The sequence below is a fragment of the Pelophylax lessonae genome, assembly GCF_965119305.1.
Source record: "Pelophylax lessonae genome assembly, chromosome: 1".
NCBI classification, from domain to species: domain Eukaryota; kingdom Metazoa; phylum Chordata; class Amphibia; order Anura; family Ranidae; genus Pelophylax; species Pelophylax lessonae.
Window position 1 is genome coordinate 699,702,596 of NC_138768.1, and position 15,499 is coordinate 699,718,094.

Here is a 15,499-nt window from a genome sequence, read left to right on the forward strand (position 1 = left end):
TAATAGAATTATACTACCGTTCCCATAGACTTGAGGCTATCTTCAGGGAAAGAGAATGTGGTTTCCACTATGGTGAGCAGGCATAGTAGAAAGACATAAGTGTGTATCCCTTCATAAAGGCAGATAGATATCAAAACGATATTGACTCCGCATCGCAATATACATAGATCTATACCGGCAAACAAACCCACGCATTGAGTGTTTACCGGCGGAGATGTCTATGTAGAGCGAACGCGTCTACACATCTAAAGGAAAGTTTTACTGCCAATAGTCTTTCCCTAATGCCGCCCGTACATGCTCTAATGAGCGTATTGCAAGCAAACCAACAACAGGAGCCATAATGACAATCCAAATAAAACACATTCTGAAAGATGTCCACACTAGTCCTAACATTTCCACAACAGTTCTCAAAGCTGAAGCTCAGGGATTAGTGAAAACATAATGCTTCATAACTGCCCACCATACATGGTTTGAATAATGTTATTTTCCAAAAGGTACCCTATGGTATTATAAAAAATCATAAAGCCTCAGGTTAGGGTGATATTCCCTTTTTCTGAAGGTTCTTATCCACTTTGTTCTTGTATTTGTTCTTGTGGCTGCTCACTTTGCAAGGAGATTTTTTCTAAAGCAGCCCATAGATGACTTGATTTTCTTTCCTTCAACCATGAGTGGAAGAAAGAAAACAGCTTGATTCCCCCATCAACACAGTCACCCCTCCACACCCCACCCCCAAACACTTGCCTGAGTCCTACATCAATCCAGCTCTGTCCTCTCTCCCCTCTTCCTGCTCTCACTACACTACACTGTGAGCAACAGAAGCCATTGTCAGAGCCTTTGAGTGAAGGGCAGGGCCGAGCCACGCTGGGTGTGTCTATGGATGCACACAGCCCAGCTTGGGAGTGAGAAAATACCTCTTCCCCCATAGCAAGTGGCTTGCTGTGGAGACAGACACAGAAGAGGAAGAGCCATGATCACTGGCAGAGGACCCCAGAAGAGGAGATACAGGGCCGTTCTGTAGAATACTATTGCATAGAGCATATGAGTATAACATTTTTATTTCTTAACAAAAAACATTTTTGCCTATAGAAACACTTAAAAAAAAGGTTCATATTTACCACTGATAAGATTTTACCTTTAAAAACTTAAAGTGGTTCCAAAGGCAGAAGGTCTTTTATCCTAATGCATTCCATGCATTAAGATAAAAAAAAAACCTTCTGTGTGCAGCAGCCCCCATACTTACCTGAGCCCCGTCTCAATCCAACGATGTTGCATGAGAGACTCGACTGTCCGGGAGTCTCCTTCCTGATTGGCTGAGACACAGCAGCAGGCACCATTGGCATCTGCTGTTGTCAATCAAAGTCAGTGAGCCTATGAGGAGAGAAAAGGGGCGGGGCAGAGCCACGGCTCCATGTTTGAATGGACACAGTGCAGCAGCATGGCTTGGGTAGCCCCATAGCAAGATGCTTGCTTGGGGGGCACTTAGCAGGAGGGAGGGGCCAGAAGCGCCAGCGAGGGACCCAAGAAGAGGGTGATCTGGGCTGCTCTGTAAAAAAACACTTCACAGAGCAGGTAAGTATAACATGTTTGTTATTTTTAAACACTTTAGTATCAGTTTAACTTTGGTGTGAGAACTACTTTTTAGGAGCCTTTCACATGGGCAATCCGATAAGTTCTGCCTGTCAGTTTTTCAGGCAGACCTGGTTAAGATCCATGCATTCCTATGGACCAGTGGGTGTAAATGGACTCAACCGCCTACCTCTGGGTCCGATCAAGCCCCATAAAAAAAAATTAAGGAGGACTGTGTCTCCTTCCATTTGGGCAGACCAAATCAGAGGCAGTCTGGTGTAAACGGACAGAGAAGTCAGTTTACTCCTGGGCACCCAAAGATCAGAAGGGCTCTGACCATGTTTGCTCTGCAGAAACTGAATGGACACAGATCTGTTATATGCCCACTTTGATCCAATCAAGCAGGGGATCTGCTGGGGATCACTTCACAAATCCCCCATGAAACAAAATGGTAGGCACCTGGGTGAAAGATCCCTAACAGCACAGGAACTGTCAGCTTGGTTCAACAGAATAGACACTATTTAATGTAGTTTAGTGTTGGGTTAGTGTTAGACTGGTCATTCCCTGTTTTATGGGGGTTAAGGGAGTTAAAGGTCAGCTTCAGCCAAAACTTTTTTGTTTTGTTTTAAATAAAGTGAGGAAGGCATAGAACTATAGAGGAAATCTAGCCAGGGGGAACAGAGACTGCAAAAATCAAATTTGTCATTAAAATAGAGGATTATAACCCCTATCAGGTTATTGTTACAGTCAGTAATTTCCTGTCCCCGCTGATGACTGCTTCCTTCATTTTCTTAGAGTAGACTCCAAAATGTTCTAAGGCCACTGAAAAAAACAGGTCATTGAAAACATAGGAAAAAACAGGAGAGACACTACAATGTCAAAGTTTGTATTTAATAAACAGGATACAGGTACTTGCATGTGTACGGCTGCTCAAACCCAGTGCTAGTTGGCAACTAATATTCATGCATGTAGAGAAATAGGTTTGTCTGTCTCCACATAGACCTTTTGATGGATCGCCCTCTAGTTATCAAGGTGCCTTCAGGCCTTATCAATAATCCTATTGTAGCAGTCTTAGTTTAAAAGGGAACTTAATTTATGAAAACAAAATTGCCGAAGCCATCCTATCAATGTGTGTTGTGGGAAGTGAAGAATTCAAGATGGCACAATGTCTTTCATAGCAAAAAAAAAATGCCTTAATTTTCTGTCCCCCGTGTTAATTATGGTTGTCAGAGGGTGCACAGCATTGCATTCCAATAACATACGGTCATTGTGTTACTGCAATGAAGTGCATTGGTTTACTACAGTGCCATTCGCTTTAAATACCACCCAAATGCACCTCCACAACTCATCTGATATAGTGCCTACCTTTAATTATTGTCAAGATTTTATTTATGAGCATAACATTTTTGGGGCTTCCGGGGCTTCTCCATTGCTGTAAAATCTGAAGGGTGTAAAAAGTAATATACGTAAGTGAGTTCTAATAAATAACTGATTTTATAAACCATAGCACAACAATTATGTAGAGATTTAAATGTTTTTTTTTTTTTTTTAGCTCAATTGAGTCCTGATAAGGTTAATTATTATATTTGTTATTATTATTTTAAAATTATTAAAATGATAATGATTAAAAAAAGGTAAATTTTAGTTAAATTTTACACATTGGAATGCTCACCAATGTTACCTACCCCTTGCAACTTTACATTTCAGAGATTGTACATGTAGATAAACAACATTTTTTTATATGACTTTATTGTTCTATTGCTATATCTAGTTTAATATGTAGACACATCCAGTAAATAGTATGTGTCCGTATATTCCATTGCATTATGTACTCATAGAGGAGAATGTGCAATAAAATGTTATAAAATATTTGAATCAACATTTGAATGTTCTTTAAGTTTGGGTAGTTTGAGTCATTTGAGCTTGTATAACACATTTCCTTGGCCAAAAATGATTAAAATCGCTGTTTGAGTTAATTATTTTCTCATATTTGCTGCTGTCCTTTATTGTGTATATGCACTAATGTTTACCTTTGAATCTTAATTAATTTTCAGTTTTACTCAGTTAAATACATTTCAGGAGCATCAAAAGAAAAGGTGTTCAGTATCTTAGGGCTATTCACACCAGAGGGGAAAACCCGTTTTGTGCACATTTCCTGCACCGTGTTCAAAATGCACTGGGTGTGTGATCTACTGTGGGTGTTAATGTATTCTTAATGGCACCCTAAATGCAGATTGCAAACGCAGCGTTTTCCCACACTGGATCGCTTGCACTACTTCTGGTGCAATCCAGTGCGATTCAGCCCATTCAAATATTCTGTGGTTTCTCTGCAGAGGTCCAACACACCCCCCCTGAGTCAGACCTATTCAGCTTTCTTTTCAGCAAAGCTCATGCTCTCTTATGATTGGACATTTATAGGTCTGATTTAGCGATCAGATCACTGAATCAGAAACCACTGCTTCCACATAGAAAGAAAGGGTCCTTCTTTGCAATGTCCTAGCAGGGATAGCCATTCCTACTCAGGCTGTACCTGCTTTCTAAAGAAAATGAACCGTAAAGCCATGCACACCTTTTGTTTTGGTTCACCTGGAATCTATATAGCTGATTTAAAAGTTAATTTGGGCTTTAACAAATTAACTGCACTGTTATTGAAGAGATACTTGTTTATAGACACTGCATCTTTTATAAAAGCATTGGAAAATGAGGTCTCCAAAAGCAGTCTACAACGAGATACCATTGATAAAAGTTGTGGGCTAAAGGCTTTCAGTTATTAAAGTGTTACGCAGATAGAAAGCTGGAGTGTGTTCTTAATTGTTGTCATTGTAGTAACAATGTATAATGCTGTTCTCTAGCTCTTCACCTTCGGATGGAGAGAGGACATCCGCCCCGGGGAGCCGCTTCACACAAGAAAATTCTGCTTCGATGCGATTTCTCGTAATAGTCCTGTGACCCTTTATGACTGTCATGGAATGAAGGGCAATCAGCACTGGAGCTATAGAAAGGTAAAGTAAATTATATGTAATAATAAAGAAGCACATTCTCTTTGAAGAAATATCACAAAGGAGAGAATAAATTATTTCAAACATTATTTTATCACTGACATACAGTATTATACAGCGCTTAACTGCGGTCTTAGAAAATTCGTATGTTTATAAATGATATAGGGTCTGGGATTAAAAGTACCATTTCAGTCTTTGCGGAAGACACCAAGCAATGCAGTGGAATAACATACTTACAGGATGTCCCCAACTTTCAAGCCAACCTCAATGCACTGTTTAATTGGGCAACTATATGGAAAATGAGGTTTAATGTTGATAAATGTAAAGTTATGTACTTGGGGCCTAAGAATATGCATGTATTATACATACTAGGGGGGGGGGGGTACAACTGGGGTAGTGAATGGTGAAGGAGGATCTGGTAGATCCTAAGCGTATTAATAGCATGCAATGGCAAGCTGCAGTTTCAAAAGCAAGCAAAGTCCTTTCTTATATTAGGAGAGGCATGGACTGCAGAGAGAGAGATACCATTTTGTCCCTGTACAAATCATTAGTAAGACCTCATCTGGAATATGCAGTTCAGTTTTGAGCACCAGTTTATAAAAAGGATATTGGGGAACTGAAGCAAGTGCAAAGAAGGGCAACCAAACTGATGAGAGGCATGGAGGAGCTCAGCTATGAGGAAAGATTAGAGGAACTGAATCCATTCTCTCTTGAGAAGAGGAGATAAGGGGGATAGGATCAGCATGTACAGTTTAAATACATAAGGGGTCCATATAGTGAACTTGGTGTAGAGTTATTCACTTTAAGGTCATCACAGAGGACAAAGGGGCACTCTGCACGACTGAAGGAAAAGGCCGTATGGAAAGTCTTCTTCAAGGAAAGAGCTGTGGAATTGTGGAATAGACTCCCTCAAGAGGTGGTTCTGTGCAGCTCAGAAGATTGCTTTAAAGGGGCCTTGGTTATTTCCAAAATGTACATAATATATATGGATACTAATTTTTATAGGTAAAGTTGATCCAGGGTATATCTGATTGTCTCTTGGAGGATCAGGAAGGATTTTTTTCCCCCTGCTGGAGCAAATTGTATCGTGCTTTGCTTGGGGGTTTTTTTGCCTTCCTCTGGATCAACTGTGGGTATAGGATTGCGTAAATAGAAATGTACATTTTTTTCCCCTCTTTTATTAGGGAAAAAAGCAGCGCTCCAAAAAGTGCAACAATATAACATCCAGTTGTACGTAAAAAGTGAAAAAATGTCCATGTGCAAAATAGAACTCAAACCAGACTGAAACTAAAGTGATCAAGCAGGGCCCCCTCACACTCAGGCTTCTTACCAGATGTCCAGGGACCATAAATTTAATGGTCAAACAGTCAGGCAGCGACAAGTTTATCCAGGAGGGTACCCATCATATGCTACAATTACATTCATACAAAACATAAAAGGCATTTGTTTTGTATAACAAAAGAAGAGCAGCAGGCCGTCAACTTCAAACACTACTGCTGGTAAGCAATCCGGCGTGAGTGATGTCACTCCCTGATGCATTTCATCATTAATAAAACTCAGTCCATCCTCCAAAGATGTCTTTTTAATGACAAAATGCACCAGGAAGTGGCCTACCAGTGATTAAAATACTCAAAAAACACACAAAAAAGGGATTTAAAGCCTGGAACGGCATCACCAAGTCACCATTAGTTTTCCTCAACTTATAAAAGGGTCCCTTTATGTTACTAATACAAAGAAGCAGTGGGAAAGATTTGTTTTACAGTAGATGTGTTGCCTCCAGAAGTTAAATGGCCACTACTGTGTATTGTGACTTAGTTGATTGCTTATGGTTATACTTTAAGGGTACATTCATACTGGCGATTAGGGCCGGTATGAATTGTAGAGTCAAGAATCAGAGATTCCTGCTGTTGGTCTCAGTAGCTAGGTGTGGCAGCTTGCCCCATTCACTATAATGACAGGTCAGCGGAGGTCACAAGTATTCAAGGCTCTCTGCACAGCTAGCAATTTCTAACAGTGATAATTGCTAGAAGCACACAGGTCATTATAGTGAACAGGCCGCACCCAGCCCTCATTTCTGGTGTGAATGTAGCTTAATACAAATACCAACATTTACTGTATCATACTGTTTGCCTGAACCCATCTGATAGCAATAAATATATTTGTGGAAGCAAAAGTCAGTTCAGCTATCTGATGAAAATTGTCTGCAGTGATGGTCTCTGCTCCACTCAGGCCCAGCATAGTGGTGTCAGGAAAGGATATGTCACTATTACACCAATTGGAGTCCAAATAATAGAAACCCCCTTTAATTTTCCTATATGTATCAGAAAGCATGCGCTCCAATAATAAATGATTTGGTCCCATATTTATTGTTGCATGGTGAAATCTTAGAAGAGCCTTCTACTAAAACAAAAATTTTGCCTGCTATTGCTGACCTCTCCTGAAATTGTTAGATGCCTGGCTGTCAGACTGACTCACTTGGTTCAATAGTTCAATAAATCAATACCTAGAACAAGAATATCAAACCCCTTGTGAAAAATGCCAAATCCTGTAGATGCGCAGTTAAAATAAATGTAAGCTGGACAGATCCATTGACTAGCATTCAGAGCTTACGTTTTACTGTATACTGTATGTGGATAATGGTATGCACTTTAGCCATAGGGTTCAAAGTTTTTAGTGGTGCCTAAACTTTCGACTTGCATATTTAAGTTTTGGATAGACACTATCTCCACCTACCTGCATTGGTCATTATAAGTCTTGACAATGAATTTCCTATTTATCTTATTTTATGGATGATTCAAGATTTGGAACTAGACTACGTTCCCTGGGTATTAGGATATGTCAGTTAATGACAGATATACCATAAGTAACATCATTTTGGTTTTATCTTGCACTGCCTTTTTTATGTTAAACACGTTAGAAAAGATGTTCTGCTATTATGTACCCTTCATATAAAATCATCTTTCTGAATTCATCATTGCTCTTCATGACAAAATAATAAAATAGGAGGCATAAAAAAGTAAATTGCAATTGCTCTCAAGGATACTGTAAAACTTGTGTCGGAGAATGATTAGTGCTCAAAATAATATGCTGATGTGCTTTAAAAATGTAATTAGTGAAGTCATTCAGTACTCAAGGTTGCTTGCCACACATAAATAGGCTCCTTAAATATTTATTCACACAGCAAGTCTGTCAGATGCTTGTCGTTCTATGCATTCCTAACATTTACTAATGTATAAGCCTTTATACTTAAAGAAATGGTCATTTAAACAGATCTTCATACACTTCTTGGCAGCATGAAAATCAAACTAAGGTTATTGTTGGGGCAAGTTTTATCAGCATAACCATGTAAGCCAGAGCATCAACAGTAAAGCAGAACTAAACGCTCTCAATCAACGTTAACTATATTTAACCACTTTACCACCGGAGGATTTTGCTGTCTTATGTCTGGGCCACTTTTTGAGATTCGGCACTGTGCGACTTTAACTGACAATTGCGCGGTCATGCAACGCCATACCCAAACGAAATTTAGGTCTTTTTTTCCCACAAACAGAGCTTTATTTTGGTGGTATTTGATCACCTGTGCGATTTTTACTTTTTGCGCTATAAACAAAAAAAGAGCGACAATTTTGAAAAAATAACAATATTTTTCCCAATTTTTTTATATGAAATTCCCCCCCAAAAAATGTAAAAATCAAAATGTTTTATCATTTTAGGCCAATTTGTTTTCTGCTGCATATTTTTGGTAAAAAAAATCGCAATAAGCGTATTTTGATTGGTTTGCGCAAAAGTTATTGCGTTTACTAACTAAGGCAAAGATTTTTGTCGTTTTTGGTGGTTTTTTTTTTAACGAGTAATGGCGGCGATCTGCGATTTTTTTTTCGGGACTGCGACATTGCGGCGGATAGATTGGACCCTTGATTGACATTTTTGACATTTTTGGGGGTACCAGTGACATTACTGCAGTAATCAGTGCTATAAATATGCACTGTTACTGTAAAAATGACACTGGCAGGGAAGGGGTTAATTTTTATTGATGATCAAGGGGTTAATGTATGCCTGGTGCTTACTGACGTGTGTGGGGGGAGGGGACTATGTGACACAAGGACAGATCGCAGGTTCAGCTAAGCTGAATCCTGCAATCTGACCCTGCCTGTCACTTAGGAGATCCGCCGAGAGAGGGGAGTGTCTGGCAACGTAGGTCTACGTCGTCAGACGTTATCGAGCCACTTTGCCGCAGTAGAGCTCTAGTGGGCAGCGGCAAAGTGGTTAATCCTTATGGTGCTAGAATTAGCAAATAAATAGTACAGCATTATATATGTATTTAAGGAAAGGTTTTCTCAGCTAAGCACACTCTACTTCCTACATGCCTGAGATAAGGGCAAATGGATTCCAGGAAGTAAATGCTACATAAACTATCTGCCCTTATTTATGATGGCCAAGCACAGAAATGCTAGGGGGTGTTTTTCAATGTGATTTCTCAACAAAATAAAGCATGGAGACATGGATGGATGGGCGAGTTTGCTTTGAATATTAAAAATGAATTAAACAGTGTTTTCATTTTGTGGTACTCAGATACAGTTTAGATCCGCTTTCTAAAAATATTCAAATAAAAGCATAAAAGAAAACAGAGGGCATGTAGGCCTAGCGTATTGTCCTCAATACATGATAGTAAATATACTTACAAACCAGTGCTTGAATCAAAGCTTATCATAAAAGTCCTCTGCTTAGGTCCATGTAGAAATATTCACATCACATGGGATTAGCTTTCAGACACATAGGTGAATGCGTTTCAAGGTTTCCCGCTTCCTCAGAGCCAACAGAACATGTCTACGTTACATGCTTATAAATGATGTACTGATGCAATCCTGACCACCTAGAGGGTGTGTCCAGCCCACTGCAGTGGGTGTGGACCTACTCTCCACTAATCACATCAGATCAAAGCACACCAATGTGATCTATGGTTAAAATGCATATAGTATATAATAGTGATCATGCTAATTACTAGGCGATCAAATACAAACCAGAATTGATACAATCAAAAGACAGTAAAAAGAACAGTAAAAGTGACAATAAGATGCATTTTTAAACACGTTGGAGCCCATATGCATAGCCTCAATACTGATTGGTAGTGAAGATATTGATAGTAGGAGGGATAGTCATGCAGAAGTGCTGCTGCGTTCTGTGTTATTGGTAGCGGTGCGGGCATGCGCTTCAGGAAACCAGAGAAGGAAATGTGAATCTCAGTTGCCTTGGTAGTAAACCAGTAAATACGGATCTGGACAAAAAAAGCCCCCCCCCCCCCCCCACAAAATAGAGCCCCCAAAAAAGAATCATTAAGACCAGCTATACCATGCACTGTGACTGTCTTCAGCATCTCCAGCATCAGTATAACCATATACCACCATCACTAACATGACCATCCCTTCTATCAAAATCTTCACTACCAAAACCGGTATTGAGGCTATGCATGTGGGCTCCAGCAGGTTTAAAAATGTATCTTATTGTCACTTTTACTGCTATTTTTTACTGTCTTTTGATTGTATCAATTCTGGTCTATATTTAATCACCTAGTATTAGCATGATCCCTATTATAAACTATATGCCTTTTCACTATTGATCACATAGGTGTGCTTTGATCTGATGTGAATGGTGGAGAGTCGGTCCACGCCCCCTGCAGTGGGCTGGACACTCCCCCTGGGTGGTCACGGTTGAGTTAGTATATCATATATAAGCATGTAAAATAGACATGTTCTGTTGGCTCTAAAGAAGAGGGAAATCTTGAAACACGTTAGCCGATATGTCTGTAAGTCAATACCATGTGATGTGAATATTTCTACATGGACCTAAGCAGATTATTTTTATGATAAGCTATGATTCAAGCACTAGTTTGTGAGTATACCTACCTCTGTTTTATTTAATAAAGATATGTATTGAGGATAATGAGATAGGCCTACACATCCTGTTTTCTTTTATGCTTTCATCTTTAAAGGATAATTTTACTTTCAGAAACTCTTTTGCTAAACATCCCCCAATCCCTGCGATTTCTCGCATACCCCCTTCTACAGATCTCACATCCATTAGCCATCTCCTCTCTATGCTGCTTACTGAGGCTTCAGCAGTTCTGCAGTTATTTCCTTGAGTTGTTGGATGATAAAAACCTACTTCACTAAGTACAACACTATCAAGACTATGTAGCACTTCCCCCTTGAGGGTTGCTTGTAATTGTATGTTTTTCTGTGCCGCTTTGACCCTGTGAACCCTCCAGCCCTCCTGACACTCTAGGTTAAGACATGTTGTGTATACCGTTAAATGGCACACTGACACAATACAGATAGGTTTTAACTCTTTAGCTTTGCTTTACTCAAGAAGAAGGCTTGAAAAGAGTATCAGTCAACTAGGCCCCTGGATAAACAGCCAGTTACTGAAATAACACCAAAGAACAGTGAATAACCAGTTATAACAAAAAGTAAATACACCAATTATACACAAGATCTTACAAAAAGTGAATAAATCCCTCAGAAAGTTACAAATAGTTATGACAAATGCTTTTACTTTAAAGGGGATCCCTGGGCCAGCCTATAGTACTGGTAATCTAGATACCAGTAATGTGTCCCTTTTAAGAGCAATGATATAGCATTGTTCAGTATGCAAGGCCTTGCTAAGATCTTCACCAGCAGTTGGAGCTCAAACAACAAATGATTCCCCAGTGTAGCACAGTGTGAAACAGGCAATACAGTATAGCTGGTTCTGACTAATGATGATCCACTAACTGATTCCAGTGTAGAATGTCTGTGTTCAGTGTTTAGGAGCAACTGGTTACTGGACTCTGAGCAGGTGCTCTCGCACCACTCCTATTGTGCCTCTTATGAGTTCTGGAAGAACAGGCAATGGCAACTCTCCACACTGTGAGACACTGAGATGGCTGCGCTATGCTGTTTCAGTGAGTCCCGCTGACTCCACTCGAACATCGATGCTGCAGGGATGTCCACGATGTAGCAATTGTCATCCGTCCCACCTGGGCTGAGTCTGCAGACAGCTGGGTGGTGTGCAGTAGGCCTCTCTCTCTATGTGGCAGACTGATGCACACATGATTGATCCCAGGAAGCAAGAGAATGTGGGCCTGTTTTAGTATCCCCCAGAATTTTCTCCTGGAGCGAATTGCCTGCTGGGATGTGTATTTCTTAAACAGTTCAGCAGTGCAGTAATATCCTTTTAGAAGACTACAGTTCCCACAATGCTTTTCTCCCAGTCTCAGAAGTATGATGCATGAAATCCGAGACCAACACTAGGGGAGCACAGAGACAGTCGAAGAGAGCAGAGAATAAGTCTGCATTGTCATATAATGGTAGTCCGCTCCTGGCTACAATTATTAGCCACGCACATAAATAATTAATTAATCTAACATAGTGACATGTGTATAAATAAACAATCAAATGTCCAATTATAGTGCATACACAGTCCAATTTCTCTGTGAATAATTCAACAGAAGCAAAAGGAATCAGTTCATATACGAACTGACAAAAAACTGAAAAGAATAGTGATATATTAAGATCCAGTGAGATTCCAGTGACTATAGAATGAAGAAACACCCAGAAGGTCCACCACCTCTGTGCTCCACTCCCCTCAGCCAAGCCACTCACCCCCACTTATTGCCCTCCACTCTCATGGACCGGACTAATAACGCTCAGATGTTCCACCTTGGTAAACAGGATGCAGCTGATAATAGATCCCTGGTAACTAGGCAGTCTTCCTTCCGCTCATACCAAGCTGAGAGATGAGGGGAGCACTGCAGTGGAGATCAGAATAGACTGTGCTGGGACTCCGGCCTTTTCATATTAACAAGCCGGATAATCACCCGCTTGTTAACATAATAACTTGAGCAGCTCCGATCCTCCATCCACATCTGCAGCTCCTCCTGCTTCCGCTCACTGAAAGGATTACATTGGTGGCCGGGCAGGAGAATCAGGAGAAAACCCCAGGATAATTAGTGCCTCTGCCCTGCCAAAGGTACCATAGCACTGTGCGGGGGGGAGATTTGCATTAAAAAGTACTGTGTTGTGAATAGGCACTGTTAAGGGCACTGTGTTTTGAAGAGGCACTGTTAAGAGGCACTGTGTTGTGAAGAGTAAATATTAGGGGCACTGTTTTGTTAAGGGGCACTGTGTTCTGAAGAGGTAATTTGTTATCAATGGGCACTGTGTTATTAAGGGGCATTGTGTTATTAAGGTGCACTGTGTTGTGAGGCGGCACTGTTAAGGGGTGCTGTGTTATTAAGGGGCACTTTATTGTATTAAGGGATGCTGTAATGTATTATGGGGGTACTGTAATGTATAAACGGGCACTATGATGTGTTATGGGAGTACTGTGATGTGTTAAAAAAAGAGCACTGTAATGTATTGTAAATGGGAACTATTTTTTTATGGGAGTACTGTGATGTTTTATAAAGGGGCACTGTGATGTGTTATGGGAGTACTGTGATGTGTTATAAAGGGTAACTGTGATATGTGAAGGGTCACTGTAATGTGTAAAGGGGCACTGTGATGTAAGAGGGGGCACTGTGATGTAATGGGGCACTTCAATGTAATGGGGCACTGCGATGTGAAGGGGAACTGAGGACACTGTGGGACTTCTTTTAAGGGTGGATTGTGATGTACAGGGGGACTGTGGACACTGATCTATAGAGAGGACTGTGATGTAAAGGGGCACTGCCATGTGAAGGGGGGCTGTGATGTGAAAGGGACTACTATGTGAAAGGTAGGCTGAAGATAATGGTGTACAAAGAGGGAACTGTGATGTTTTATTGCATTAACATTATACTTGGACTTCAGCCAGAAGGAAATTTTACTAACCAGACCTTTGTAAATTTTAATTCAAGACCCTTGCTTAGATACATTTTGTGGCAAAGTCAGATTGCAGGAACCTCTGAAGATGCTGCATTGTCTGTCTTTGTGTCAGAGACCTTACAAAAAGATCTGTAGTAATGAGGAGACACTCTAGCTGTTACCCAACCGGTCTGGAATGCAGTTCTAGTTATCTGGCAATAATCATCTCCTCTGATCTAGTATTAGTAGCATGGGCAGGACATGTAGCTGAGACTTTCTTTTTCTACATTTCCTCCTCTCAGGATCTTTTCCCAACAACATCAGAGACAGAAAGTGATATACTGAATTTTAGATTACAGTGCAATACTAGCAGCTGACAGTAGAGGGCAGCAGATCTCTACATGTGTCAATAGAAAAACCATGAGGCATATGCTTTATAAGTGCTGACAAACATGTTTGCAACACATTCAGATAGACAGGAATGTAGCAGACACAAAAACACACACTACAGTGTTGTCTTTATTCTTAATTTCATGAGTGAAAGCAGAGCATATGGTTCCCATTGAAAATGAATTAGACAGAGTTTAGATAATAATTAGACGCTGTTACGCGTTAATATACGTTATATATGCCACTGGTGTGCTTACATATATTCTGTGCAACAGTTACCAATTACCAGCATAATTTGTGATTAGAAACACAACAAATGCTTTAAATAAACATTTAAAATAGATTGCAAAGTGAAATAAAACTTGCATTGGTTATGGCAATGGAAAAATATAGATGTCTAGCTGAACATCAATGGCACATAAAGTGCACATCTGTCTTTAAGGACAACCTTCTTCAGGAAACAAGTATGACAGAACGTGCAAAAAGCTCCTTGATTATACCCTTCCATTACAGAGTACTTCTCTGCTAAAAATAGGAGACTTGTATAAGCTGAAAGTGACTTTGTGAAGTTTACAACTGAAGAAATTCCAGATTAGTTTCATTACAAATAATCCTCTTTCATTTCTTTAGTAAGATCATTTTGTCTGCATATAATGCTTGTAGTGTACTTTAGGGGTCGACTGATTATCGGCAAAGCCGATTATCGGAGGGCCGATATTCACTTTTGCCAATATATCTATATTGGCCTCGGAACTGGCCGATATTCCAAATATTGCTCATGTAAGAGTAAAATGATGTCACATAGCATAATTCCGTTAATAAATGTTATTGAATATGCCACTCACATATGTACAAATTAAAGATATAAGCAATTACACATTAGCCGATCTGCTGGCAGTTCGGTATCTCTCACCCACTTGCCATAAGTGATACCCGGGTAATACCGCTCCATTCGGCATCCACTCAATACCGCTCTGTCCCACCCCCCGACTAATGTGGAATTGCTTATATCTTTTGTACATATGTGAGCGGCATATTCAATAACATTTGTAAACGGAGTTATGCTATGTGACATCCTTTTACCCTTACCCCTAATGGTTAGAGGAGGAATAGACTAGTCTCGGACCCTGGCATAGGATATACTATATATCGGCCCATATCAGCCGATACCGATGCGTTGTGACCAATATATCAGTATCGACCATGAAAAAACCATATTGGTCTATTCCTAGTGTACTTCTGTAGGTGCGGGGAGTACCAACTCTCTGGGGGTCACCGCGTTAATACTGCCTATCTTTTTTGTGTGGGAGCTGTTAAAAAACGTAACACCCTCCAGTGCCACATATGCTAGGTACACCACTAAATGTTTACATTTACATTTTGATAGAGATATATTGTATGCCATTTCAAGTTTATATGTAAAGCCAACGGAAGCAGAAGACACAGATCAATGGCAACTGCTGGGACTACAAGAGACTGGAGGTCTTGGGCAGTTTCCCCCCTTCCATGCTAGCTGCTTGGAAGGCAGCCATAGCAAAATACTAGCCCCCTTTAGAAGAATTAAAAAAAAACTTTATCAAAATGATTAAAGTATAACTAAAGGCAAAACTTTTTTTTTGTTTTTTAAGTTTGGATAGAGTGGAGAGGGATTGGAACACCTGACAGTTTTTATTTCTCCCTGTGCCCCCATTAAGGACATTTACCTTTTCTATTTGCCCCTTT

The 15,499-nt window shown here is 40.1% G+C and overlaps 1 protein-coding gene across 1 annotated transcript in view; it reads left to right on the top strand.

Moving 5' to 3' along the window:
• The window catches only part of GALNTL6 (polypeptide N-acetylgalactosaminyltransferase like 6), a 1,801,337-nt gene that overhangs the window by 1,760,488 nt on the left and 25,350 nt on the right, over positions 1-15,499 (top strand). Inside the window, exon 11 of the mRNA XM_082264335.1 lies at positions 4,419-4,568. Within this exon, the coding sequence (XP_082120461.1) occupies positions 4,419-4,568 (150 nt within the window). The remainder of the gene's footprint in view (positions 1-4,418; positions 4,569-15,499) is intronic.